Source organism: Dipodomys spectabilis, unplaced genomic scaffold (assembly GCF_019054845.1).
Source record: "Dipodomys spectabilis isolate Male_0828 unplaced genomic scaffold, ASM1905484v1 ptg000030l, whole genome shotgun sequence".
NCBI lineage: Eukaryota > Metazoa > Chordata > Mammalia > Rodentia > Heteromyidae > Dipodomys > Dipodomys spectabilis.
In genome coordinates this window covers 5,343,681-5,371,530 of record NW_024870707.1, presented here as the reverse complement: position 1 = coordinate 5,371,530, position 27,850 = coordinate 5,343,681, and the positions used below count along the sequence as shown (strand labels likewise).

Here is a 27,850-nt window from a genome sequence, read left to right as displayed (position 1 = left end):
AACACAAGCCAGGGGAGGCTGATTAGATCAGGATTTCTTTTTATTCCTTGTTGGTTTAAAATGGCTAATCAGAATAAAAAATAAAGGGCCTCTGTATAGAGGCTGGGGTCTTCCCTTACTTAGAGGTTAGAACCCAGGTACCCCCTCTACCCAGCACCATACTTAGGTGGGCTGAGGGGTAACCCCCAAGGGACAATCGGAGGGGCCTAGGCTTGCCACTCCTTCTCTCTATCCCATTTTTGGCATATGATGAAAAATATTGCTTTTTTTTTTTTTTATTCTTCTCTCCTGGCCTTGGATTTTTAAAATCATGCTAACAATGTAAGCCACAGGAAAGCTTTGAGGGGCTCACTGAAGAAGCCCACCCTAATCTTTTCCCCCCAAGAATGGAGGATTATCCAATATTCTTAAACTAGGCCAAGCTCTCTTCCTGATCCCCACCACCTCCACCTGCCACAGAGCTGCAACCCCTTTCCTGGGGAAACTAGATGCCTATAAGCCTAGAAAACCAACCCTCCTCTCCAAGTGCTTCCCACATCTGATCAAGACCCCAGACTCACTGCTTCCCAGGTTTCTTCCTCAATCACTAGCACCAACAGGAGGTGCTATTTCCTTAGTTGGTTACTGGGACGAAAGAAGGAACCATGGGAAAAAAGGAAGACTTCAATGTCTCTCCCTTATTTCCTGCTGGTCTGAGGAAAAGGAAGAGCAAAATTCCCCCTCCTTTTGTGCGTGTGTGCATATGTGTGTGTGTGTGTGTGCCTGTGTATATACATACATACATATATCCCTCATCTATATATCCCATCCCAAGATAGATATATAATTTCTTTGATATTTATTATATACATACATATATATGTATATATATGTATATGTACACACACACACCTGGTAACGCAGAAGAGGAAAAAAATAGAATCCGTAACAATAATAAAAAAAATTATTTCTGGTTTAAAAATGATCTGGTACCCTCCAGAGCGAGCAATTGCACAAATGTCCACTGAGTCTGGTCCAGGGATTAATAAGGGAAGGGAAGGTCTTAAAAGGTAATAGGGGTTGCTACCCCGGTCTCAGAGCCCCAATCTCCAACTCCCCGACCCCGTGGCATCCTCTTGGAATCGGTGGTTTAAAAAATGTCCATGCAGGGGAGGGAGCCCCTTGAGGGAAGGAAGGTGGCCCCCGGGGCCCTTTGGTGTAGGAACAGAGGCATGGGGAAGGAGAGCCAAAGGCTCACACAGAAATCTCATAGGTGGTGCCTCCCACCCCTGACACCTTCTTCACTCCTCCCCTTGTGGGGCTACTCAGAGGTGGCTGGCCTGGGCCAGAGGAGGCTGAGCCTATACTCTTGGGCTGCCCATTGGATTTGCTGTAGGCGGTCTTGAGCTGTACTTCATCTCTGGTAAGAAAACAAGAGATAAGTGTCAGGAAAAAGGGCACAAAGCACAGCAAAAGAGTGTTTACAATGTGGTTACCCAAACAGTCGCTTTTGTTTTATTAACACTGAAAACCTGGCTGATGCCCTATTTCCACAATGTATTTCTAACTACTAGTAGCTCTCTCACACTTACCTTCAGGCAGATAATACTTTAAAGGAGATAGCATTAAGGGGAAGTATTCACCTTCAGGTTAGCTGAGTAAAAATAAGTTCAAGAATACCCTTTGAAGCAGGGAGTCAGTGGCTCACCCGATAATCCTAGCTAATCAGGAGGCTGAGATCTTAGGATCTCAGTTCAAAGTCAGGTTGGGCAGGAAACTGAGATTTTTATCTCCAATAAACCACTCAGAAAAACAGAAGTGGCACTGTGGCTCAAGTGGTAGAGCATTCGCCTAGAGCTAAAGAGCTGAGGGACAGTGCCCAGGCCCAGAGTTCAAGCCCCACAACCAACAACAACAACAAAAAAAGAGAATACCGTTTGGCCCACCACCCACAGATTATACAAGGAAAGCCCAAATACATTTTGCTGAGTGGTACCTCAAATTTTAAGTTGGCTAAGGACCAGGATGGGATCATACTTACTTGGGTGTCAGTAATGGCTGCAAGGCCACTTCCTCTGTCTCTGAGACACCAGGTGGAGCTTTTTGGCTGCTGTAAGACATCGATCGGCCCAGGTATGGGGCAGTTGGGCCTGGTTCAGGGGAGCCTAATCCGCGGCTCCTTAGCCCATCCGGTTTGCCAAAACGGGGTACAGCTGGGCGTCCCAGTGGAGTCTTGCCCAAGGGTGATCTCTTTGAATCATCTGAGGAGGAACTAGTACGAGGGGCATGGCCTGAGCCTGGTGTTGACTGAATCCCCGAGTCCCCCAAGGCTGGTTCTTCCTCACGGCCTGTGAGTGGGGGTGACTGACGTAGCAGCTTCTCTCGTTCCTGGAGGGAGGCCACAATGTGGCGTGACAGATTGTCATAACGGACTGGTGAGGGCTCTCGGTGTGCTGGGCCGGATGGCACCAAACGTGGGTGCCTCTCAGCTTCCCGCTGCTGGGCCAGCCGGGCTGACAGGAAGGGAGAAGTGTAGCCTAAAGGTGGATCTGGCTCAGGCCCTGCCTGTACTGACTCAAAATCAGGGCTGTCTGAAGGAGTGAGTAAACTGTCATAAGAGAGGCTTCCATTGCGTGTCTGGTTGGCCAGGCTTTTATAGGAGGTGGAGGTGGTACCCTCTGAACGAATGGACTGCAACTGGCCCAGCTCAAAGCCTGTACCCTGGGCTGACTTGAGACTGGATGAGCGTGAGCCGCTGGAGAGTGGATCGAAGTGAAAGCTTTTGCCAAAGGTGGGTGAACGGAAGCTCTCTGGCTCCAAGCTGGGCTCTGAGCGGTAGCTGGGATGACGGCTGCTTTCTGCAATTGAGGTTGGTTCCTTCAAGCTGTCCCCACGACTCAACTGAGGAAGTAAAGCAGATTCTTTGTTACTACAGTATTTTCAGTTTTATTTGAAAAATGAATACACAACAAAGATGACCAATATTTCTTAGCTCTACCTGCATTTAGTGCTGGCTTTTGAGCAGCTTTCTTTGATAAAGCAGATTCTTAATGGTCCCCTTGTTATAGACCCCAGAGCCCAAAAGAATTAGAGCCAGCTGTAATATCAGCACTTAGGAAGTTGAGGCAAGAAGATTTCAAATTCAAGGTCAGCTTGAGCTACATTAAAAAAAAAAAAAAAACCGGTGCCGGGCACCAGTGGCTCACACCTGTAATCCTAGCTGTTCTGGAGACTGAGATCTGAGGATTGTGATTCAAAGCTGGCCTGGGCAGGAAGTCCGTGAGATTCTTTATCTCCAATAAACCACTAGAAAACTGGAAGTGGTGCAGTGGCTCAAGTGGTAGAGTGTTCGCCTTGAGTTGAAGAGCGTAGGGACAGCGCCCAAGCCCAGAGTTCAAGCCATGATCAACAACAAAAAAAGTGCCCTGTGGCTCAAGTAGTACAGTGCTAGCCTTGAGCAAAAGAAGTTCAGGAGCAGCATTCAGGCCCGGAGTTCAAGCCCCAGGACTGAAAACAAAAAACTATAAGTAAATCTGTAAGGTGTAATAAATAATATCTCATTTGAAGATGCAGGAAATGATGGCTAGAGAGAATAAGGCACTTACACATCCTGGTTTTAAAGTCAGATTACAATAATTAATCCTCTTATATATGTTCTTCCTTCTTTGATGAACACACTATCACAGAAATTCAATTCCACTAATGTCAAACTCATAAAATGCCCTTGGTTTTTTTATCTTCCCTTCTGCTTCTTCCTACGCAGCTTCTTTTTCCCAAGGGTTGACATATGTTAGAACCCTACTTAGAGTACACAATACCTTGGCGCTGGAGGAATGAGGCATGGCGGCTGATGTACTGCTACTACTGTATCCTGGCCGGTATTTGTACATGGTAGGTGTGGGGGGGCTGTCCTTGCCCAAGAGGCTGCTATCTGCAGGGGGGGAAAAAAAGGCCCAGAGGGCACTACTTTACAAGAAATTCTCTTAATCTGCCTAAAATACAGGGGAAGGATAAATCACAACAAACATACCCAGCGAAAGGAAAAGTCTGGGAAACATGAAACCATAACTACTTATATCAGCTGAATGCCAGTGGCTCACACCTGTAATTTTAACTACTCAGAAGGCTGAGATCTGAGGATCGTGGTTCAAAGCCAGCCCAGCCAGGAAGAAAAGTCTGTGAGAGTCTTATCTCCAAATTAACCACCAGAAAACTTGAACTGGCACTATACTTGACCCTTGCCTTGAGCTGAAGAACTCAGGGACAGCACCCAGGCAGAGTTCAAGCCCATTACCGACAAAAAAAAAAAAAAAAAAAAAACAACCCTACTTATACAAATTTAGAGCTCAGTGTTAGCAAATTTAATGCACAAAATACTCCAGGAAATTATCGGGTCTAAGGTTAACAACTACCCCGACAAAAGTGCAATTCAATGCCAACTGCTACAAGGCATCCCTCCTCAAGTTACCCAAAAAAGCACCTGCTGGGTATTCTTGGGCAGGCCTTGCCTATCTTCTTAGACCTACCTTTTGCCTTCTAGTTCTAGGACCTCGAAGATCAATAGGGCACTTACCCTCATTAGTAGCCAGGCTGAGGTGTGTTCGCAGCCCTGTGTAACGGCTCAGGTCTGGCTTAGGAGGAGGTGGAGGTTCTGCATCTGCAGACTGGCTTTCTGTTATCTCCAGGCTTCCCTTAGACTACATAAATGAGGGGTAAAGAGAGATCCAGACTTGAAAAACTGGGCAGTATGACAATTCAAATTATTTAACTGGCAAAGGTACCGAAGAATCAATCATATATTTCTAAACTGGCACTGGAAGACAAGGCACAACAGTTGTGAGATAAAAGTTTTCAATAAAAGCTTAATTTCTACCACTAATTTGTTCATTACAAGCAACAACTCTGTTGAGCTTCTTTCATCTGCATCTTGTTCATTCTGAGGAAGTCATGAGAATGTACTCAATGTCTGTGGTCATTAAACTTAAATATAATGGAGAAAAAAAAGATCTGTATGTAAGTCACATGAATTAGGAAGTGCTCCTAAAGATATAAAGTAACTGCAAGTTTCCATTTCTTTGCATGGGTGAAATTTCTCCAAGTTACCCAATTCCTCACCTTAGTTCTCCTCAGCTCTCCCTGGATGCCATTATCCATGATCTTCACAGTTATCTGCCCATCCGACACTTCTGGTCGAAGGAAAGGAGGTCTGATTACAATTGTCTTCTCTTTCTTTGGTCTTCCCAAATACCTGGTATCAAAAATGAAAAGACAAGGCTAGGAATGTGGCTTACTGGTAGAGTGCTTGCCTAGCATGCATGATGCCCAGGGTTCAATTCCCCAGTACCGCATACACAGAAAAAGCCAGAAGTGATGCTGAGGCTCAAGTGGTAGAGTGCTAGCCTTGAGCAAAAGCAGCTCAGGGACAGTGCCCAGACCCTGAGTTCAAGCCCCAGGACTGGCAAAAAAAAAAAAAGGAGACTTTAGTTAGTTCAAAACATCTACTAATGCCCTATTATGTATGAAACATTTTTACAAATATAAGAAACAATCCTGTGGTGGGGTGTGGATGGTTCAGTGATAAACAGCACCAAAAGGAAGTTCTATCAGGCTAGTGAAAAAGTTAGCACCAAACGAATTTAATTACATGAAGATCTGTAGTAAGATTAGACTGATATGCATAGGTGCCCAAGGCATTCTGAAGTGTATCTCATTCATCCTCAACTCTCAAAGGAGGTTAGCCATAATACATGAGGAATATCAGTTGAACTCACAGGGTCCACACCAAAGGATGGGCATGTCTCTCACTTGCAGCACTTACTGTTCTAGAGAAACCCCTTCCTAAATGGCAGATGAAGCCCAAAGGAGATAAAAATTTAACCAAGTGTCAAAAGGGGTAGGTAGGCATACCTAGGTGCTGGAGAACTGCAGAGTACACGGCTCACATTGTTACAACAGCCATTGGTGAAGGGGTTCACACCTCCCCGGAATTTACCCGTAACCTAGAAAGAGGTAAACAATGAAGTCACAGTTCTGTTCTGGGATCTTGACCTCCAAAAATGTAAACAAGTAGGAAATTACTGTGTATCCACTCTCAAAGCTTATACATGTAATGACTAAGAAAAAGGACTCTACAGTCAGGGTCCTCAGTTCAAATCCTAAATCTACCTCATGGTAGCTTGTCTAGTGGCCCCAAACATCTGTTTCCTCATATAAATTGAGTAAATAGCGTTTTGTTTTGTTTTTTTTGGTTCAGTAGTGGGGGCTTGAACTCTGGGCCTGAAGCTACCCCTGTGCTCTTCAGCACAAGGCGAGCATTTGAGTCACAGCACCACTTCCAGTTCTCTGGAGGTTTACTGGAGATTAGTCTCACGGAGTTTCCTGACTGGGCTGGCTTTGAACCACAATCCTCAGATCCCACCCTCCTGAGCTAGGATTACAGGCATGAGCCCCTGGCACCTGGCTTGCCTTTTTTTTTTTTAAAGTACTGGGGCCTGAACTTAAGGCCTTCCTCTCCAGCTTAGCTTTTTCTGTTCATGGTTGGATTGTTCTACCTCCCAAGTCATTTCTCCAGCCTGGATTTTTTGTCTGTTAATTGTCAATAAGAGTCTGGAGGACTTTTCTGCCCCTGGCAGCTTTTAACCATGATCCTCAAATCTCAGCTTCCCAAGTAGGCTAGGATTTACAGTTATGAATCATCTAGTTCAGAATTTTTTGTATGTGTATGCTGCTACTGAGACTTGAACTCAGGGTCTCAAGATACCACTTTCTTGCTCATGGTTTACACTCTACCACTTGAACCATGCCTCCAGTCCATAAGTAGCTTTCTGAATAACAGTAAAATAATCCACAGTTCAAGTTCCTTAAATAAAATGGCACAGCACTTGCATATAATGTATGCACAGCTATCTATTCTAAATCACCCTAGAAGACTTATGCTACCTTTTCTACCTGATATAGCATGTTATATAAATATATGTATATATGCATACATTACATTTTTATATATACGGTGTATTGCTTAAGGAATAATGATGAGGAAATAAAGATCACATTTTAAGTACAGATCCAATTTTTCCCTGAGTGTAGTCCACAGTTGGTTACTTGAAAAATCCACAAGTACATGGCTGTGTAAGACTAAATTGGGCTGGGATGTGGCTTAGTGGTAGAGTGCTTGCCTAGCATGCATGAAGCCCTGGGTTTGATTCCTCAGTACCACATAAACAGAAAAGGCCAGAAGTGGCACAGTGGCTCAAGGAGTAGAGTGTTAGCCTTGGGCAAAAGAAGCTAAGGGACAGTGCCCAGGCCGAGTTCAAGCCCCAAAACTAGCAAGAAAAAAAAAAAAACCTAAATAATTAAGATTACTATTTATGGCACACACAAAGTCTGAAAGTTTTTTCAGACTTTGTAAGTTTTTCAAGGCCTGACCCAACTCTTACTACTCCCATAACTCAGCCTAGACTGTCTTCTAGTATACAGTGTGCGTTCAGTAAAGATTTGTTAAATGAGAAACAGCCTCTTTCTCATGTTTTGTTTTTTCCCTTTCACTTTCCTCGAGTCTAGGTTGACCTCAAACTGTCAATCCTTTTTTTTTTTTTTTTTTTTACTTTTGTCGGTCGTGGGGCTTGAACTCTGGGCCTGGCCACTATCCCTCAGCTCTTCAGCTCAAGGAGAGCGCTCTACCACTTGAGCCACACGCCACTTCTGGTTTTCTAGTGGTTTACTGGAGATAAGAGTCTCATGGACTTTCCTGCCTGGGCTGGCTTAGAACAACGATCCTCAGATCTCAGCCTCCTGAGTAGCTAGGATTGCACATATGAGCCACAGGTGCCTGGCCTGTCAATCCTTCTGAGTGCTGGAATTGTAGGTACCTCCCTCTACGTCTAGTTTTATCTTCATATTTGAGGACTTAGGTATATCTCAACCCATACCACTAATATCTGAATTACCATATAAAGTATTCATTAAGCCTCTATTTGTCGGAGCATTATGCTACACAATGATCTGAGGGCTTGAGACATGACCCTGCTCTTCAGGGGTCTCCTATCACTTCTCCCCGTACCTGTTCATTAGTTGTGCGTCCCCTGGCCACCAGCACCACATGAAATCCGGTGAGGCCAGCTACTGGGATGAAGAATAAGCCAGCCACACACATCACTGCCATTCTGATGCCAAACAGTCAAGGAGAACAAAGCAATGCTATCTTGCCTTTCCCAACCCCAAATGACCATACCCTTTTGACCTTCCCTACTATAGGACTCAGTTTTTCTTTCCTTCCCGCCTCAATCCCACACTCCAATGGCCTTAAAGGATACGTGACAGCCGTGCGGACCCCTGAGAGTTCCTCTATGTGGTAGAGGACATAAAGGAGGCCAAAGCCAAACACACCCATAATGTGGGCTGTCAGGGAAAGGAGGAAGAGGAAGAAATAACGGTAGTTCCGGCGACCAATACAGTTGTTCACCCAGGGGCAGTGATGATCAAATTCCTAGGAGCAAAAGAGACAGTGTGAGAAGCTTCCTTACTCCACAGCATTAGACCTTACTTTTAGTAATTAATGATTATGTTCATTTAGTTACAAAATTAAAAACAGGCAATAGCATTTTTGGGGGTTTTTTTGGTTAGTTGTGGGGCTTGAACTTGGGGCTTGGGCGCTGTCCCTGCGCTCTTCAGCTCAAGCCGAGCGCTCTACCCCTTGAGCCACAGCACCACTTCCGGTTTTCTAGTGGCTTATTGGAGAGAAGAATCTCACAGACTTTCCTGCCTGGGATGGCTTTGAACTGTGATCCTCAGATCTCAGCCTCCTGAGTAGCTAGGATTACAGGCGTGAGCCACCAGCGCCCAGCACAATAGCGGTTTTTGGAAAAAAAAAAAAAAAACAACTTTCCAGAAAGTGGTCAAAGGTCAAGGTTTCAAAAGTTTATTTATCCTATATAACCCAGGAACTCTAAAAAGGATGAATACTGAAAGATTTCTTTACAAAACACTCACAATTCTTGAGAAATGAGCTTTTAGCAAGAAAATCAGGCAAGCAACAGCCTACAGGTGAGTATATATGTACTGAGAAAAGGGCTAAAAAGACAAGGATGCAAAAGGACAACGAGGAAGGCTAAAGTCCAATTTGATTTCAACGGCGAGACTTTCTGGAAGCAGGAGATAACACAAAGGCAGGACCAATAATCAAAAAAGATTAACAGAAGCCAAGCGCCAATGGGATCCGCTAGTGCCTATAATCCTAGCTAAGGAGGCTGAGATTGAGGATCAAGGTTAGAAGCCAGCCCAGTCAGGAAAGTCTATGAGACTCTTACCTTCAATTAACCACCAAAAGACTGAAGGTGGAGCTGTGGCTCCAAGTGGTAGAGAGTTTTTGCCTTGAGCAAAAAAGCTCAGAGCTAGTGCCTAGGCCCTGAGTTTAAGCCCAAGAACAACAACAACAACAAAAAAAAAACCCAAGAAACAAAAGCAGATAGGAGGCTGGAAATTTAAATCTTGAGTGTTAGCAAAGCTTATATCTACTTGAGGTCAAAGTTTCCCTGCTGTAATTATAAAGTACTCATGCTCTGACCCACATATGTACTTTTTTGCTAACACCTTTCGATTGAGCTAGACCATGCTGTTTCAGCAGTTCACCAGGACTGCCTTTCATCCAAGGCTGAGAATCTTTGCTAGAGCTAAGAAGACTTCGTGAGGTACTGGGTCTTACCTCCACACAGTTATCACAGACACTGCAGTGGGAACATCGCGGAGGACGGTAGAAACGGCAGGTGGCACACCATTTCATCCGCACTTGGATACCTTTGATCTCAACTGTTTTGTAAAGAGGAGCACGGAAATCATCTTCTTTGTCTTCATCCTCCTCAGCTAAAAAGAGGAAAAAAAAATCAGTTAAACAACAACTACCCACCTAGGGGGCTGAGATCTGAGGATCAAAGCTAGCCCAGGCAGGTAAAATCCATGAGACTCTTATCCCCAATTAACTGTCAACACTTTAACCAGACCCTGAGAGTTCAAGGTCTAGGAACAGAATGAAAACAAAACAAACAAACAAAACAGAAATTATACACTCCCCTCCTCCACAAAATCATATGTCCCCAAATGGCTTCCCCTACTCTTATTAAATTCATCTAATTCATATAGAAGGAAGTATATGCCACTGTATAACAGCTATTATCTCTGGTTTGTCAAATTACAGGTAACCTTTTTGTTAATAGTCCCTAAATATATTACACACACACACACACACACACACACACACACACACACACACACACACACACACACCCCTTATTAAAATTTTTTTTATTGAACATAGTAACATTTCTGAAATCTGAGTATTCAGGAGGACAAGGTAGGAGATTATAAATTCAAGACCAGCCTGGCTACATAGTGAGTTTCAACCCTGCTTGGACTATTCAGTGAGACAGCATCTTAAAAAAATAAAAATAAGGGCTGGGAAGGTGGCTCAGTGGTAGAGTGCTTGCCTTGCATGCATGAAGCCATGGGTTCAATTCCTCAGCACCACATAAGCAGAAAAAGCTGGAAGTGGCACTATAGCTTAAGTGGCAGAGCACTAGCCTTGAGCTGAAGAGCTGAGGAACAGCGCCCAGGCCCAGAGTTCAAGCCCCACAACCATTCCCCCCCCCCCCCCCCAAAAAAAAAGCAACAACACAGCCATGTGTCAGTGGCTCATGACTATAATCCTAGCTTTTCATTAGGCTGAGATCTGAAGATGACAGTTCAGCCCAGGCAGAAAAATCCATGATACTCATTTCCAATTAATTACCATAAAAGCCAGAGGTGGAACTGCTAGTGTGCTAGCTTTGAGCAACAAAGCTAAACAACAGTGCCCAGGCCTTGCTTGAGTTCAACCCCCATTCAACTTAACTTCACAGAACTTTGAAACTGTACTTAGACAATTAACTTCCTTCTCTCATCCAAGTATTAATCAGGCCCAACCCTGCTGGGCTTCTGCCATCAGAAGAGAATGAAGACAATCAGGGCAGAGTGGCAGTAGCCTTTTTTCACTCTGGACAGCTCTGTCACAATGAGCTGTCATGAATAATTTCGTTCAATCTACTTCTGGAAAACCTGTAAATCTTCCTTTGACTTGAGTTCTTATCTGGTTTTATCACTACCCCCAGCCATCCAAATACTTTCTAATCTCACAGAATTATTTTTTGTAAAGGAAACTCTGATTCCCTGATTTCTACATTTGAAAACTTCTTGCAGTCAAAGGAAGTATAATCTATTTACTTGAGCATTAATTATTTAATTAATATAAATATAAATTCCATCACAATTTGGTCTGGGCTTATGTCCTGCCCCTTTTGGTCCTCCATGCATAATAACCTCCAACTCCAGAGAGTTCACCATTTCATAGCAAACTTCTGTACATGCTGCTACTTTTGTATAAAACTTCACCGTTCCACCTTCTAGTGAGTGAAGTCTTTCTTATCACTCACTCTGGAAGTATTTCCTTAATTTCCCAGACCAGATACAATTGCACCCTTATTTTCTCACAAAATCTTGTTCATGCCTTCATCTAGTTACATCACGCTGTTACAACTGTCATGTCAGACTTACTTACAGTGCTTACAGTGCTGGGGATCACACCCATGATTGTGTATTCTAGACTAGCACTGAGCTCATCCTCAGCACCTTGCTATAAAGCTCATGCTAGCCTGGAACTCACAATCCTCTGAGGCTCAGCCTCCTGAGGCTGAGAATTTCAGGTATGAACCACAATACTTGGATCCCCACCTGCTCTAAAGAAATTTCTGCTGAATGAATGAAAACCAAAGATTTGACCAAAAAGTAAACAAAATGGCTCAAAGTTATGACATATATTCCTGAAGACCTTAACCTATTTTTGTCATCACACTAAAAAAAGTATCCCATAATCCTAGGATTCCTAGGATCCTAACAGCCAATTGTGTTTGCCCAAATAATTTTTATTTTCGTGCTGGTCCTGAGGCCTCGACTCATGGCTATTCCTGAGCTTTTCATGCACAAGAGCAGCACTCTACCACTTGAGCTACAGTGCCCCTTCTGGCTTTTGGTGTTTAATTGGAAATAGTCTAATGGATTTTCCTGCCGGGCTAGCTTTGAACTGCAATCTCCAGTTCTAGCATTACAGGCGTGAGCCATCAGCATCTGGCCACCCAAATAATTCTGAACTCAGGTCCTTGTTTCCCCACTCAGCTGTTTCACAAGGTCGGCACTCTACCACCTGAAACACACCTCACCTCCAGTTCCCATTGTTTTTCAGTTGGTCATGGGGCTTGGGCACTATCCCCTAGCACTCTACCATTCTGAGCCACAGCGTCATAGCCAATATTCTGGTGGTTAACCAGAGATAAGAGTCTCATGGACTTTCCTGCCTGGGCTGGCTTTGAACCATGATCCTCAGATCTCAGCCTCCTGAGTAGCTAGGATTACAAGTGTGAGCCACTGGGGGCCAGCCCCAAATAATCATTTTTCAAAGGTGGCAAAGAGCTTTCAAGAGAGTAGAGAGGAAGATCTTACCTCGAGGGAAAATCCCTGGGTCCATAAAGGTGGCCATGCTGAAGTTGGCCAACACAAAGAGAAACATAATTGCATTGTAGATGGGCACTGCAGGTGACACATACAGGCTCAGTCCTGGACACCTGTGCACACAAGAAAATGAGGATCTGTCTGTAATATATTGCACACCAATTTTACTCACAAAATTCTGTAAAGACACAGACCCCCAACATGTAGTTTACCTTTGTCATGCCAACTTACTACACAATTCCTCCCAAGTGGCTCAATTTCCCACAAAATGACTTTTTTTGGATCAAGGTATTGGTATCTGTTCAATATTAACCCTTTTCATCTGTCTGTGTTACTCAGATTCATTCTTCCTTTGTGGGTATTTCCATGTTTTGGAATGTGTCCTCATCTCCTTACTAACCAGACATGAGAACTAGGGACTATGTAACTGACGCCGGCCTTTTCTGGAGCAGCCCCAGGCTCTTGGATCCCAGCCATGCCCCACTGGCCTGCACACTGGCCCAAAGCATGAGACACCACCTGCTTCTCTGACTCCCCTGCTCCTTCCCAGCTGGCTTTCAACCTTATTCAACTGTCTGGAATTCTTCGCTGTGTTAAGTATTCTTGAAATTTTTACTCAACTGGAGACTTTTCAAGGTTGGGAAGTGTGTGTGAGTGTGAGAGAGAGAGAGAGAAAAAGAGATTGATTCCTGACTTAAACTCAGGGCCTTCTTGCCCTTCTTGCTCAAGGCTGGCACTCTACTACTACTTGAGCAACACCTGCATTTCTGGCTTTTTTTGCTAACTGGAGACAAAAGTTTCTCAGATTTTTTTCTGCTCAAGCTGCCTTCAAAATGTGATCCCCAGATATCAGCCTCCTGAGTAGCCAGGATTATAAGCATGAGAAATTTTTTTTAAACACAAATAAGCATGGTCATCAAGACAGAGAACTAAGCTGGGCATGTGGCACATGCTGACAATTCCAGCTCTTAAAAAGCTGAGGGGAAGCCCAGCGCCGGTGGCTCACGCCTGTAATCCTAGCTACTCAGGAGGCTGAGCTCTGAGGATCACAGTTCAAAGCCAGTCCAGAGGCAGGAAGTCCATGAGACGCTTATCTCCAATAAACCACTAGAAAACTGGAAGTGGCACTGTGGCTCAAGAGGTAGCGCGCTCGCCTTGAGCTGAAGAGTACAGGGACAGCACCCAAGCCCAGAGTTCAAGCCCCACGACCGACCAAAACAAAACAAAACAAAAAAAAAAAGCTGAGGGGCGGAAAAAAAAGCAGCAGCTGAGGAGCTGGGCACTGGTGGCTCATGCCTAAGGTCCTAGCTACTCAGGAGGCTGAAATCTGAGGACTTACAGTTCAAAGCCAGCCCAAGCTGGAAAGTCTGTAAGACTCATCTCAATTAACCACTAGAAAACCAGAAGTGGTGCTGTAGCTCACAGTGGTAGAGTGCTAGCTTTGAGCAAAAATGTTCAGGGACAGCACTGAGGCCCTGAGTTCAAGTCCCACAACCAACAAGAACAACCACACACACACACACACACACACAAAGGCTGAGTGAGACAGGATTCTGAGTTCAAGAACACACACACACACAAACACACACACAAAGGCTGAGTGAGACAGGATTCTGAGTTCAAGAATACACATACACACACACACACACACACACACACACACACACAAAAAGGCTGAGTGAGACAGGATTCTGAGTTCAAGAACAGCCTAGTCTCTGTCTGAAAAATAAACATCTGGACACTAATGGTTCATCATCCTAGGAAGCTGAGATCTGAAGATCAATGATTCAAAGCCAGCCTGGGCAGCAAAGTCCATGAGACTCTTATCTCCAATTAATCATCAAAAAGCCGAAAGTGGAGCTGTGGATCAAGTGGTAAGTTCACTAGCTTTGAGCAAAACACTTCAGGGACAGTGTCCAGACCCTGAGTTCAAGCTCTAGGACTAGTAAAAAACAAAAAACAACAAAACAAAAAACAGAGAGAGAAACAAAACCCTCTTACATACACATATCTAAAATGGAATGAAGGAGTGAGGGAGGAAGAAACAGAGGATATCAGATCAAAGAAGCCCTAAAATCTTATAGGAAAAATGACTGACAAAACATATCCAGTGTTCTATAATATTCAAATCAAGAGGCATGCTTTAGACAACTTTTCCTTGACTCCCCCTCCCTCTGGAAAAAAAGTACTCCTGTCAAGGATTAAGCTCCAGTTAGTTCAGGATGTGAGTTCTAGTAGAAGGGCTTCTTTAGCACTTCCTTTTTTCTGCTAATTTCCTAGAAGTCTAAAGTTTCAGAGCTTCCGATGTGAATCTTACTTTGTCAGTAGTATCACCTGCCCTCTTCAGTCTCAGCTCAGTAAGAACTACAAGATAGTAGTTAAATACCCTAATCTGCTTTGTGGTTGAGAACTTAATCTCCAGAATCAGGACAACATCTGTCCTTGTCTTCCTTAATCTGAGCCAGTCCGAAGAAAGGAAAAGTTCATCAAAGAGAGGCAGGGGTCAGTGGAAGAAATTAGCTTGTGAATCTAGAGAACTAATCCACAGTAGTCCTGTATTCTGTCAAGAAAGATATGTCCCCACCCAAATGAAAAGCATAGCCCTAAATAGTGTTCAAGGAGACTCTGGAAGCACTGGGCCCAGTAACAAGATACAAATAAGCCAAAGATAAGAGACTAAACTTCACAAAGCATATCACAAATTTCTACAACCACCATTTTTCCAAATTCCATTCAACCATTCATTTTTTTCAATTTAATACTATGTGTGTTGCTTTTAAGATAATAAATAACTAGCCAACTCTGTGCTTCACTTGATAGGACAGTACCTAATTGGGGAAGGAAGTAATGAAGCTAGAGTGGAGACCAATTTCAAATACACAACAGATCTTCCGTCATGCCTACACTAACTTCAAATAACATCACCTCTTCGGTGAGTTCTTTGGTTCATAAAAGAGATTCCCATACCTTGCAATGGCTTGAGGTAGAATACAAAGAGTCCCTACATAGTCCCACCCCAAAGCCTGACCTCCCAGGTTCCTCAGGAGGGAGAGAGGGAGGGGGAGAAACTGAAAACCAGTCATCCAGGTCACAGCCCCTCCCTAGGACTAAGCAGTCGATTCAATTTCCGCCTGGGGAAGAAGAGAAAGGGTGACTCACTTCACTCCTACAGCTGGGAAGATAATTAGAAGGGAAAAATAAAATTAAATCCTTAGAACATGATGGTGCCATGACTTAAAATTCCTACAACCGGCCACTGTGGCTTCTTAGCTTCTAAACAAAAGAAGCAAAGCTGCCTTCCCCCACACAAGGAGTCTAAAGTAAGAATGATCTTTCTGATCCCACTCTTGATTCAGTTTCATTTCTAAACAAAACTCACCCAGTGTCTTGGGTATTATGCCAACCTTTTCCTGAATGATGAACTTTACCCCTACAGCCTTCTTGATAAAAACCTATCCCAGCTATGTGTGTAATCCTGGAACTTAATTCCAATGCCAGCTGATAAAAATAAAGTTGATATCCTACGATGGCAGAATCTACAAGTGACACAAATAACATTGGTAACAGTATTTGCTCCTACACTGGGGCCTACTGCTTCTAACCTTAGTACTCTAGTTGAGGAAACACTTTACCAAGGAAAGACATGTATGAGCACAGCTTATTCATATCACATCCCATATTCTGCTTGCCTAGAAAAGACTTTCCATTGCTTTGGTGCTCTACCAGATTCCTGGTGACCACCCTAAGTGGCCTGTCTGAATCTGTTCTTTGATGGAGGAAGATGCGGCCAAGAGTTGTTGGGGCCTGTCCTCAGCCTATAGCAATAATCATAGAGCAGAACAGCTTAGGGAGTGGCCTTTGCTCAGAAAGGCAACTGACTCATTGATGGGATTTCCAGACCTAAACCATCCCAAGTAGAACAGGTTCTTCTGCCCACCATTCAGTGCAGTTTCCAAGGCCAAATCAAATTGTGAAAGGGGTTTCAAAATCCACATTCTCAAAATCCTGTTTCCTAGGCCTCCTTAACACTTCCAGTTACAGTTAAGTTCCTGGGAAGAAAAAGTACCCTGTCTCCATTAATGTTTCGGTTAGTATCCTTACGTAATCCACAGCAAACTGTCAGGCTTCTTACACAGCTGCACACTAGGAACATGAAAATAAAGGAGACTGTCTGAAAAGCTAATAGAATTCTTTTTAAGTCAGCTGGCTTAGTACAGAGCATTTACTGGATAGAACACAAACAGAAATATAAGTGTGTGTGTGTATATAAATGTGTGTGTGTGTGTATATATATATATATATATATATATATATATATATATCACTACCACCATCAATTACCACTCATATATATCATCACCCCATCAATTATTACTCAGCTCCACTATCAACCTTAATTCTACTTCCCCTGAGGTCCCAGTGATTCAAGGACATTTAAAACAGAGGCACTAATCTCCTAAAGAACAGGTCTATACATTCCACCCATGCCAAGTATATTAGCTGAGCAGATGACTAGTGGTTTTTGTTGATGAAACAGGCTGGAATAATGCCCTATTTCCTGCCCATAGCAATCTTCATCTAGGACTGCTTTCTTCAAGACGGGAAAACTTTTTCTCCCTCTATAGGTGGGTAAGTTTCTCTTAAAACACTTTTTTTTTTTTTTTTTGGTGGTGCCTCTATAACCTAGCCTTTCTGGCAGCTGAATGCTCTAGGTAGGTAGGGCCTGGGCACTTATTCTAGATGAGAAAACCATGTGGGAAGGAAAGGAAAAAGCACTACTCAGTTAATGCCCTAGATCACAAGGCTGCTCCCACTCAAATCAGGTGCTAACACCTCTACAGCTGTGAGGGGGAAAAAAAGAAAAGAGAGCCACTGAGGTTGCCCAACTCTAAAAAGAGCTGGAAGGGGCCAGAGGCAGAAACTGAAAGCAAGCAAGATGTACCACAGCTGGGACACTGGTCACACCCATGTGGAGTTCTTTCCAGACTACTCTGATTTTTAATCCTACCCTTGAAAGGACTATTTGAACCAGAGATCTTTTTTTTTTTTCTTTGGGTCCGGTTGTAGGGCCTGAACTCGGCCTGGGCGCTGTCCCTCAGCTCTTCAGCTCAAGGCTAGCGCTCTACCACTTGAGCCACAGTGCCACTTCCAGCTTTTTTCTTTTTTGCTTATGTGGTGCTGAGGAATTGAACCCAGGGCCTCATGCATGCAAGGCAAGCACTCTACCACTGAGCCACCTTCCCAGCCCCATGAACCAGAGATCTTTCTCCTACTGGCTCCCTCAACTGTAAAAATGGACAAACTCACAGCTACAGGAAACTTTAGAGAAGATTAACTTTGTGATTTCAGACAATGTTGTCAAGAGCCCAAAGAAGGTCCAGGTACCCCAGGAAGGCAAAGAGGATACCATCATCAAGTTACTAGAGCTCCATGAAGCTTCATGTGAACCACAGCAGTTCTAATTTTTGTCTCATAGAGTTCCACATTAAGACATTATGTACAAAAGGATCAGGATGCTTAAATAAACTCCTCTAGGTCAACTTCCTCATAGAGAAGAACTAAGCTCCACAAAGATTAGTAGACTTTACCAAAATCAGTATCCTAAGGCCTAAACAGTATGACTACTCTTAGTTAGCATTATCCCTGCTGTTCACAAAGACTAAACCATGATAGAAAACCAAGACACATGATTTTAAATATGGAGTCAAGACCTAACTGGGAAAGGGTGGATTATTTTAGCAGATCCTCTGTCACAAACAGTGAGGAGGTAAATGATTCAGACAAGAGCCACACCACTCCTGCTTAGTTTTAGTACTGGACAAATTCATTGACTGAATGAGACTAGATACAGCTCTGTGGAGAGGGTCTCAATGGCTGAATTCTCGAGAGCAGAAGATCACTATTTCTTTGACAAACAAGCCCAATTGGTAATTCTTCCGCTCATTGCTTTCCTTACTTGACAAAGAAACATGGAGGGTAAATTGTTCTAATTAGTTGTAGCCTACATGCCTCCACTAATTATGTCTGCCAACTGAAAGGGATTCTTCCTCCTACTCCTCTAGGTCCCACAGTAATTACCTGGGGTATAGACTGATGTAAGAGTAGTTACTGGTAGCCTAGTGAAGAGAACAGGATAACAGAGTAGTTGCAGAGTCAAGGCCCTATATAGGAGCTGCTCTAAAAGAGCCTCTCTTTTGCCTCTCCATTTGAAACTCAAGCTTTTTATGCCTGTATGGTTTTAAATGGTATTCTCCAAGGAACTGAACCTCAAAAGGTTCCTCCCCTCCATGGGGAGAAACAGACCTTATAAGCTGAATGCCTCAGCCCATATACAAGCTTCAAGAGACACTATGGTCAGATGGAAATGAGATAGGACTATCAGGGATACTGAAAGTTAGGTGATATATATATGGTAAGGTAAATAGGTATTTATGACTTCACAAAGTAAACAGGTGAGACCTTAAGGAGAAAAAGCAACTTAAAAAAATTGATCCTGTGGAAACTAATGCCAGGAGGAACTTCAGATATAAGGCTCTTCTAAATTCCAAATAGACTCAGTAAGTTTCTCCAAAATCTTTTTTCAAGGGGCTGAGAGACAATAAAATAAGGAAGCCCTCTACTGTGCTGGCACCAGAGAATGAGAAAGTAGGTTAAATAGCTTCAATTATCAGCTGAGAAAATGCCTATGCCTATTTCAGAGCAACTCTTTATGGGCAAACTGGTATAACCAGCCAAGCAGTTCACTGGTTCCAGATTAACAAATTAGGAATAAGGATTCTACATGTTCTATCTCAAGAACAGCTTGAAAGAGAAAAAACACTTCCTTGAAGATTTTAGCTTCTCCAAATACTTGGCTTTTAAAATAAAATAGATCCTCCTCAACCAATCAGGTCTAAGGGTATCAAACTGATCTAGTACATACCACTCCTGATCTAGTACCACAAGTGCCATGACTATACTTTGGTTAAATTTTTTAGTATGCATACTGGCAAAATGGCAAAACCAAAACAAGTTCTGAGACTTTTTGTAACCAAAGAACAAAGAATAAAATACTGAACATACTGAGCTAAAAAGGAGAAAAAAAATAATGAAGCAAGAGAAGGTAAAGAAAGAAAATCAGCAAGGCTCTCTCTAGATTCTTGAGGGATCTGGCAAGGATGCTCAGACTGCTTAGCTATGGACCAAAAGTCTGTGACTTCTACAGTTCAGAGGAGGAAAATAGGAAGCAGAGTGATGTCCGTGCATTAGGTAGTGATTCACTGTTTCCTTGTTTAAAAGACAAGATCAGATAGACACCTGGAAGATGGAGGCAGGAAGATTATACGTTTGAGGGCAACCTGAGCTACAGTAAGACTCTTATGTGAAAAAACAAAACAACAAAAACCTAGAGATATATCTAGTCAGCATTTTGTTGACTCAGCCAGGCAGCCCACATCTTTTAGAATGCCTTTTGGCAAGCTGACATAGTAGTGGACACACCTCTAATTCCAACACTCAGGAAGTGGAACAGGAAGACTCTTGAAGAGTTCAAGGCCAGCATGGGCTAGGCTACATAGCACGGCCTTGACTTGGGAAAAAAAAAAACCCTTTGACACTTGAAGCTTTTGGAAGCTCAGATTTACTTTCTATGTAACTGTTCCCATCGCACAATCCCAACAATTCTTATTTCAATGAGCCCAAACTTCTTTAATTTCCTACCACTTCAGTTTTCTTCCTCTTCCAGCAAAACTGTTGCTCTCAACAGTACCTCAAAATTAGGTGTGAGCCTGAACCTTGTCAAGATGAACTTCCCAGATCTTACATGTCCTAGTTGTTCCAAGAGCTGTAACTAGAGTGCTAACTCAATGACACAACAGCACAAGGCTCAGAAGCTTGGAACGGGTTCATTTACAAAGTAGTAACAACAAAGATGCTTGCCAGGCGGCTGATAGGTACAATTCTGGAGATGAGAGAAAGGGCAAACCATCCGTCTCCTCTTCTAGTAACAACTAGATGAACAAGGTGTTAAGATTCCAGATGAGAATGATGCAAGTCCTAGACTCTTGAAAGTGGAAAATCTTCTAATGCCAACCAGTTTATCCAGCTAGACCCACAAATAGGAAAAGTACTCCAATTCCCTTTACTAACATAAAGGGACTCTTTTAGGACTCTTCCTAAATAAAGCTGTTCTTTCCCACTTGCCTTCACTTCTCCAGGCTTTAGCTTTTAAGAGTTCAGAGAAAAAAATTGGAACATGAAAAGTCAAATTGGTCTCAGCAGTGCATATAGTTTATAAATCAGTTCTGAAACTCTTCAGTACTCGGTCTGCACAATCTCAGACTCAAGGTTCAGACATCCTAGGGAAGAGCCACTACTATATAAAAGACTGAAGTCCACTCTGGTTCTCCTTCCCTCATAGAACTGTTTACACTGCTTCAAACCACTCTGAAGGTTTCTCTGTTTGTCTTCCTAGTTTAGGATCACCTAATGGAGTTGGGCAGAAAAATATGAAAACATCCATGATTCCAAAGGAAGGGAGGAAGGGGAAAGTAGAAGCTTCAACAGAGTATAATTTATAACAATGCTAAAAGGATAGGACATTCTCACTTTACATGTTTGGGGTTGGGGCTGGGAAGGTGGCTCAGTGGTAGAGCACTTGCCTTGCATGCCTGAGGCCCTGGGTTCGATTCCTCAGCACCACATAAGCAAAAAGAAAAAAGCCGGAAGAGGCGCTGTAGCTCAAGTGGTAGAGCACTAGCCTTGAGCTGAAGAGCTGAGGGGCAGCGCCTAGGCCCAGAGTTCAGGCTCCACAACCGGACCAAAAAAAAAAAAATACATGTTTGGGGTTCACCTGGATCAGAAACCAAGTGTGCTCAATCACTCAGGCTTTGCAAGTAACTAGCAAACTCACAAGAAAACAGTCCTCCCCTCCCACAGGGTGCTCCCCCAAACACACACCTCCTCCCCCAAATACCACTACTGGGAGAAAACTCACGTAAAGGCAAAGAAGAGTGTTGTAGCTCCCACTAAAAAGATGGCGGCTGCTGAGACCGGGACATACTTGCTGGGTTTGAATCTCTTTGCAGACTCTGAGGGCATGTTGGAGCTCTGATGGGAGATCTTCCCTGCCGCATAGCCCAGACCCACAGAGGCAGAACAGACAAGAAAATGGGATGAGGGAAACAACAGAAAGGAAAGAAACTAGGGAAAACGGAGAAATTTAAATTATCACCCTTCCCCCTCCCAAATAAAGCTGAAAGTCAGAAGATCTCAAATGAAGGAAAGCACATGGGAGGGGGAAAGGTGATTTCAAATGATGAAAAACCACCGCCCCAGAACAAAGCAGAAGGGGAGGTTAAGAAACACAACTTGTACAGTTTAAGAACTGAAGACAAACAATAGGCTGAACACATGCAAATCGTTGCAGGTAGATAACACGGACAGTCAGACAGACCAAGATATAGCTCATGGATGAAGGCAGGTATTCAAAAGGAAAGAATATCAGGGTAGGGCAGAAAACTTCAAGCAAGGACAACTTCTTTGCTGAGGAGATACAATAGTACCTCCACAGCTACCACACTGCCACAAAATAAGAGCTGCACCTAAAAGAGGTGTGCCCTGTGTTTCTATTTTAATCCAAGGAGGGACCTGGAGCTCCTTCTAGCTTTAAAGAGAAGCTGTTTTTACTGCAGTCCTTGCTCCTTTTAGGCAGTCTCTCACACCTTATCTTCACCAGTGCTTGTAGTCTGGCAACAGTAGTTAATTTTATTTATTTCTCTCTTGATGGCCAAGGCTGGACAACAGCTGTTACACAGTCCAGTTGTAAATCCTTTTCTTTGAAGGAGGAGAGAAAACAGAGACAGCAAGCTTGTCTGTCTTCAATCTCTTCTTCTTCTTCTCAAACCTTTTAAGGGCTCCGTTCCCTATAGAGTTCATGCAAAACTAAAGGGAAAGTTAAAATCCTTGAAGCCATGTTCTTCTCAGTAAGCAGAGTAAGATGAAAAAGTTCCACTTGATGCTTGAAAAAAATTACTGTGGATAAAAAAAGCAAAGTTCCAATGATGTTCCAGCTTCCAGGTTAGTCAATATCTCTGAGCTTTTTGCTTCTCTTCTGGACCTCCTGGATGCCGAGAGTTCCACTGGATTATAGTGCTTCACCTGGAGAAAATTAAATATCTTGATCAAAGAAATTTTTCAAGGCATTTCTTAAGAAGACAAAGGCTAGCCAGGTGCAGATGGCTCATGCCTATAATCCTAGCTACTCTGGAGGCTGAGATAGGAGGATCACAGTTCAAAGCCAGCCTGGGCAGGAAAGTCTGTGAGACTCTTATCTCCAATTAGCTACCAGAAAACCTGGAGTGGGACTGTGGCTCAAGTGGTAGAGTGCTAGCCTTGAGCTGAAGAGCTGAGGGACAGCGCCCAGGCCCAGAGTTCAAGCCCCACAACCGACGAGGAAAAAAAAAAAAAGACGAAGGCTGAAATTCAATCCCACAGGCTACTCTGAAAAAGTGTCTTTTGAAAGAAAAGATTATTTTTCCATTCCACTTACACATAAAGTGGAAAGACTTCTGAATATGGAGGAAAACTGATTTAAAACCCTTTACCTCTCTGAGTGCTCCTAAGATTGGAAGAAGGAAAATATGGCTTTATCTGGCCTCAAGTCATCAAAGGTCTAGTTCTCATACAGAACCCATCTTACCTGACACAAAAGAACAGCAACAAAGGCCAAGAATATATATTCTTTTCAAAAAAAGCACAGCAGTAAAGGGCAATTCTAGAGCTAGGATTTCTCGTTGGACAAAGAGAGTATTTGTTGCTACATGAAAATGTAACCTCAAAAGTAGGGCAGAAAATCTTATATCTGTCTCTTTTTCTTACCCTTTATTTAGCTATAACCCTAAGAGGCAGAAGTTAAATTTCTGGTCTCTTGGGATTATCTATAAAGGGACCTGGACAAGAAATAATCTTCTTCTCAAAGGTAAAATGCCCTCTATGAAAATCAACAACATAGAAGTTGGTCCTTTTCTTTCCAATTCAATAGTTTTTTTAATTTCTACAATGGCCTATTAGGAAGTAAATTGAGCCCCACCTAACATAGTATGATTAAGAGTAACAATTATTTCTGTTGACAATAGTAGTAAAATAACACTGGCACCTTGATTTTATAAGATGCTTTTCATCTGGTGATCTCAAAGCACTTTTCTCACATTATCTGGTGACAGAGTCCCTTATCCAACTAGGTAAAATTGAAGGTTGGAGACTGCCTGAGGCATTCCTCTGAATCACCAGCAGCCAGGTTCACATGCCCCTTTGCTGACACAATCCCTTTCTACCTCATTCTCATCCACTATACGACAAACCCAATGACAGAAATTAGAATCTACAGACCAATATTTTACTTAAATTAGAACTTGAAAAGTTTGTTTTTTCTTGTGTGTGTGGCAGATCTGGAGCTTGAACTCAGTACCTGAGCACTGTTCCTGAACTTTTTTTGCTCATAACTAGCATTATACCACCTAAGTCACAGCATCACTTCTGGTTTTTGTTTTGTTTTGTTTTGTTTGGGGGGTGGGGGAGTGATAATTGGAGATTAAGAATCTCACAGACTTTCCAGCCCAGGCTGGCTTCAAACCTAGATCCTCAGATCTCAGCCTCCTGAATAGCTAGGATTCTCGGGTGCCTATGAGAACTTGGAAAGTTTTATTCCTCTCAAGCAGTCTAATATCAAAGGTAGATACTGAAAACACCAGCAGGTCCAGATAGCAAAAAATAAACATGCTCTGAAATTTATCACTTCCTCTCACCTGTGACATGAGTACAGGCGCCTTCCTTCAAGATTCAGCATCTCTCCTTAATAGGATTTCAGAAGGCGAAACAGCAATATTAGAATGAAGTCCCAGAGATTACAAGAAATTGTTAGCATCCTAAAAAAGATAGATCCTCTTTAGTCCCTGATTCTATGGTTATGTCTCAGTGTCTTATAGGAAACAAAGTTCAACTTTCTATGTTTAGACTTAAGTAACTTTTAACAAAGAGGAAGCAAAGTCTTGGTCTATAGACAGTACTATTAAATGTTTCCCTCAAACCCCCAAAATTACAGAAGACGGGAACTTGTAGTGTAATCCTGACACTACTACTGTCAGGATATCATTTTGAACCATATACTATTTTGGATTATGTTTTCAATAGGAAAAAAAAGCCACCCAGGCTAATATTGCCATACTAAGATAGTCATGGAAGGCCATACAATGTTGGAGTACAATACTGGCATACAGAGGAGATTCAGCATCTGAGCTGTTCAGAGGACAGACATTACAAGGGACAAAAACCTAACAATTTATTGGGTATAAATACACACACAAGTGTTACTTAGCAAGAGGATGTGCTGTAGATAAGACCAAAAGGGTGAGTGTGGTTCATCAGTCACACTCTGATGGACGCCTATCAGTAAAGTGTACAAGAGTGGGTATGACTTATTTAGGCAGGGAGGAAACTACAGGATGGAAATAGAAAATACAGGAAAGGTAGTTTGAAGGCTTTAATGAGATTGTATGAGTACTTCCTTAAAGGAGTAAATAAGCATGAGCAGAACACTCTTGCTGAGATAAATTATTGTTAATAGTACAGCAAACTGGAATACATAGTCAAAGGTGACATGGAATAGTCCACATCTAGAGTTTAGTGTAAATGACATTGTCATAAGAGACTGAGCTGGCAAAGTACCTGGAAATATAGTTCTTACATATAAATATTAAGGAGGAAGGTTAATAGGTGAAGATAAGATTTGATACAGAGCAGAGGGATACTGGGATAACAGGATGGAGATGCAAATCAAGATTTAACCGGACAAAAACTCGACACTAACCAAGAAGTGGGGGGGGGGGGGGGGGACGACTGGAAAAAGGTCTACAACATGGGATATACTTAACACAGACTTGATTCTACAACAACTGCTGGCAGGAACTTTACGTCACTTTCTTAACTTCCCATTTCAGGATCTTCAGTGGGCCAAAGGAGATAAAAACACTTTCACCTCCCTGCCCGACGGACAGATTCTTCCTGTCGGTGAAATGACGGGCAGACACCCCACACAAGCTCTGCTCGTTTAAAACAGAAAAGTACGAGGTCCTGGGCTCGGGGAGCCGGCAGCCCGGGGGGGGGGGGGGGGGGCCGGAGGAGGAAGCGGGTGGGGAGGAGGGAGCAGGTAAAGAGGCTGGAGCCGCCGCCGAGGGGGCCGAGGGGAAGCGGAGCTGGGGCGCAGGAGCCTCCACGCCACGGGGCAGAGGTGACCACCGCGGTGCCGGAAAGGACGGAACGGACAGCGCCGGGGCCCGGCGGGACCCATCAGGACGCCGGGAGCGGGCTGCGGCGGGCCACCCCTCGGGCCGGGGGCCCCAAGGAACGGCGGCGGGGTGCCAGGTCCCGGCCTCGGACCCGGTCAGGAGCCGGGCAGCCCGCTCCGACTCCAGGCGGCCCTTGGGTCAGCGATCTCCGCTCGTCGTCTGTCTCGGGGCCCTCGGGTCCTGCCGCCGCAGTCGGTCGGATAACCCCGGCCCCCGGGGGGGGGGGGCAGGGATGGGGCCTTAACCTCTCCTCCCTCCTTGGTCCCCCTTCCCTAGAGGTCACTCTCCCCTCCCACCTCAGTGTCCCAGCACTTCCGGTTCCGCAGGGGCCGGTGTCTCCGGTACTCACCCCCCCCTCCGTCACCACCGCCGTCGTTGTCGTCGCCGCCGCCGCTGCCGCCGCCGCCGCCGCCGCCTCCCGGCAGTGCCGTCCGGCCTCGCAGAGGCAGCGCGCGGCCCCCGCACGCTCCACGCCCGCCCCGCTCCCGCGCGCTCCCGGCCCGCCGACGCTCGTCTTCGAGCCGGCGCGCGGCCGTTGCCTCAGTGCCGGGTCTCGGGCCCTTTCGGCAATCCCATTGGCTCTCTAGCTCGGGAGCGCGCGACGTCTCGCGCGGGGCACGTTCCTCTCATTCATGCGGCTTGCGCCGCCGCGCCAGCCCCCGCTCACACACCCATTCACCCACAACCCCCACCCCCACGCCGCTCTGGGGCGTGCGCGCGAACCCGAGCGACCGCGGCGACCTCGCGTTTTGAGTGGCTGCGGGGAGCACAGCGCCCGCCCATACGTACGCGGTGGGGAGGGGGGGAGAGGATCGCGGGAGCGCGCGCGTAAGACCGCCGGGTTTCGCAGACGACCTGGAGGAGGACTGGCCAACTACGCAGGGGTCGCGAGTGAGGCAATGGCCAGGCGAGGCCTCCTGGTCTTATTTTCTATTTCTCCTATGTCCAAGGAGAAACTTTTGGAAGAAGATTATACGTGTACAACCTGGGAGTACTCAGAAGCAAGTGGCTGCCTTCTCGAGTTTACGACACCCCCTCCGAATAGAGAGTGGTATGGTCCAGACTGACTTCTAACCTAACCAATCAACGCCAGGTCTCCTCGTCTTCCTGCTTCGTCCCTTCAAGCGCTGACCAATAGTGTGGGGGTAAATTGGCTTCCCTCCGCCCCCTTTTTTCTTTTTCTTTTTTAATGGCTAAAACTTTATTTAAAATAGTTTTGCTGGAGAAGTCTTCAGACGGGCAAGTTCCCTGGTCCCACCGAATCCCTGGGTGATGGAGTAGTCTGAGATTGGCCACTACAGGGAGGGGGCGCCGGCCTAGAAGAGCCAGTGTGTAGAGCAGAGGTCCTGCCCGGGTCTGGTGAGGAAAAGGAAAAGGGAGGGCCATGGAGCCGCAGTGCCAGCCTCGAGATCTCCCTGCAATCCGAGATGAGTGGCGGTCCCCTGCTACACCAGAATGGCCGCCCGCATCCCTGACCTCCTCCTCTTGGCGGAATACCGGCTGCCAAGGTCTACTGGAATAGCTCCTGTCCCTGGCGAGCTGCTAGCGCTCCCTAGATCGCAGCGATCCATTTCGCCCTCATTAGCCCAAGACAGCTGTGAACCCTGCAGCAGAACCACACGTTCTCTCCTTTTTCAGCTCCTGGTCATTTCTCATTTGAAAGCAGTCCTCTTACATAAGTAATCCTTAAAAAAAAAAAAAAGCGGCCTACCAGCTACTTCAGAAGTCCGAGGCCCCTCACGGCCTGAACCCTGTATTCTCACGTCTGGTTTCAAATGCTGATGGCTTAACTAGTGCTGATAGTTTAGCAAAAAAAAAAAAATCTTCCTTCTGTGTTCTATGGTCTTGTCTGGCTCCTCCGAAATGTTCTATATTAACAGTTCTACTTCATTCTTGCCACCAACTTCAATCCACCGTGGACTGCAACATTTTTTTTCTTTTTGTAAACTTTGAGATCATATGAATTATAGATTTGAGATAGAATAATTTCTGTAGTTTTTTCTACTTGGAAGTCATGT

The 27,850-nt window shown here is 44.5% G+C and overlaps 1 protein-coding gene across 2 annotated transcripts; it reads right to left on the bottom strand.

Moving 5' to 3' along the window:
- Positions 1 to 22: 22 nt before the first annotated feature.
- Zdhhc5 (zinc finger DHHC-type palmitoyltransferase 5) lies at positions 23 to 26,483 on the bottom strand. 2 transcript variants are annotated; one of them, XM_042676176.1, is made up of 13 exons: positions 26,182 to 26,483; positions 24,294 to 24,413; positions 21,485 to 22,647; positions 12,502 to 12,623; positions 9,680 to 9,837; positions 8,292 to 8,464; positions 8,039 to 8,141; positions 5,887 to 5,978; positions 5,083 to 5,227; positions 4,553 to 4,676; positions 3,798 to 3,910; positions 2,021 to 2,880; positions 23 to 1,399 (listed from the first exon to the last, which is right to left on the bottom strand). In XM_042676176.1, exons 3-13 carry the CDS (start codon positions 21,586 to 21,588, stop codon positions 1,234 to 1,236), a joined length of 2,160 nt encoding a protein of 719 aa, XP_042532110.1. In that variant the 5' UTR covers positions 21,589 to 22,647; positions 24,294 to 24,413; positions 26,182 to 26,483; the 3' UTR covers positions 23 to 1,233. The 2 variants fall into 2 exon arrangements, with proteins under 2 accessions (XP_042532110.1, XP_042532111.1); XM_042676177.1 differs by having other exon boundaries at positions 5,095 to 5,227; positions 26,182 to 26,482.
- Positions 26,484 to 27,850: the final 1,367 nt, after the last annotated feature.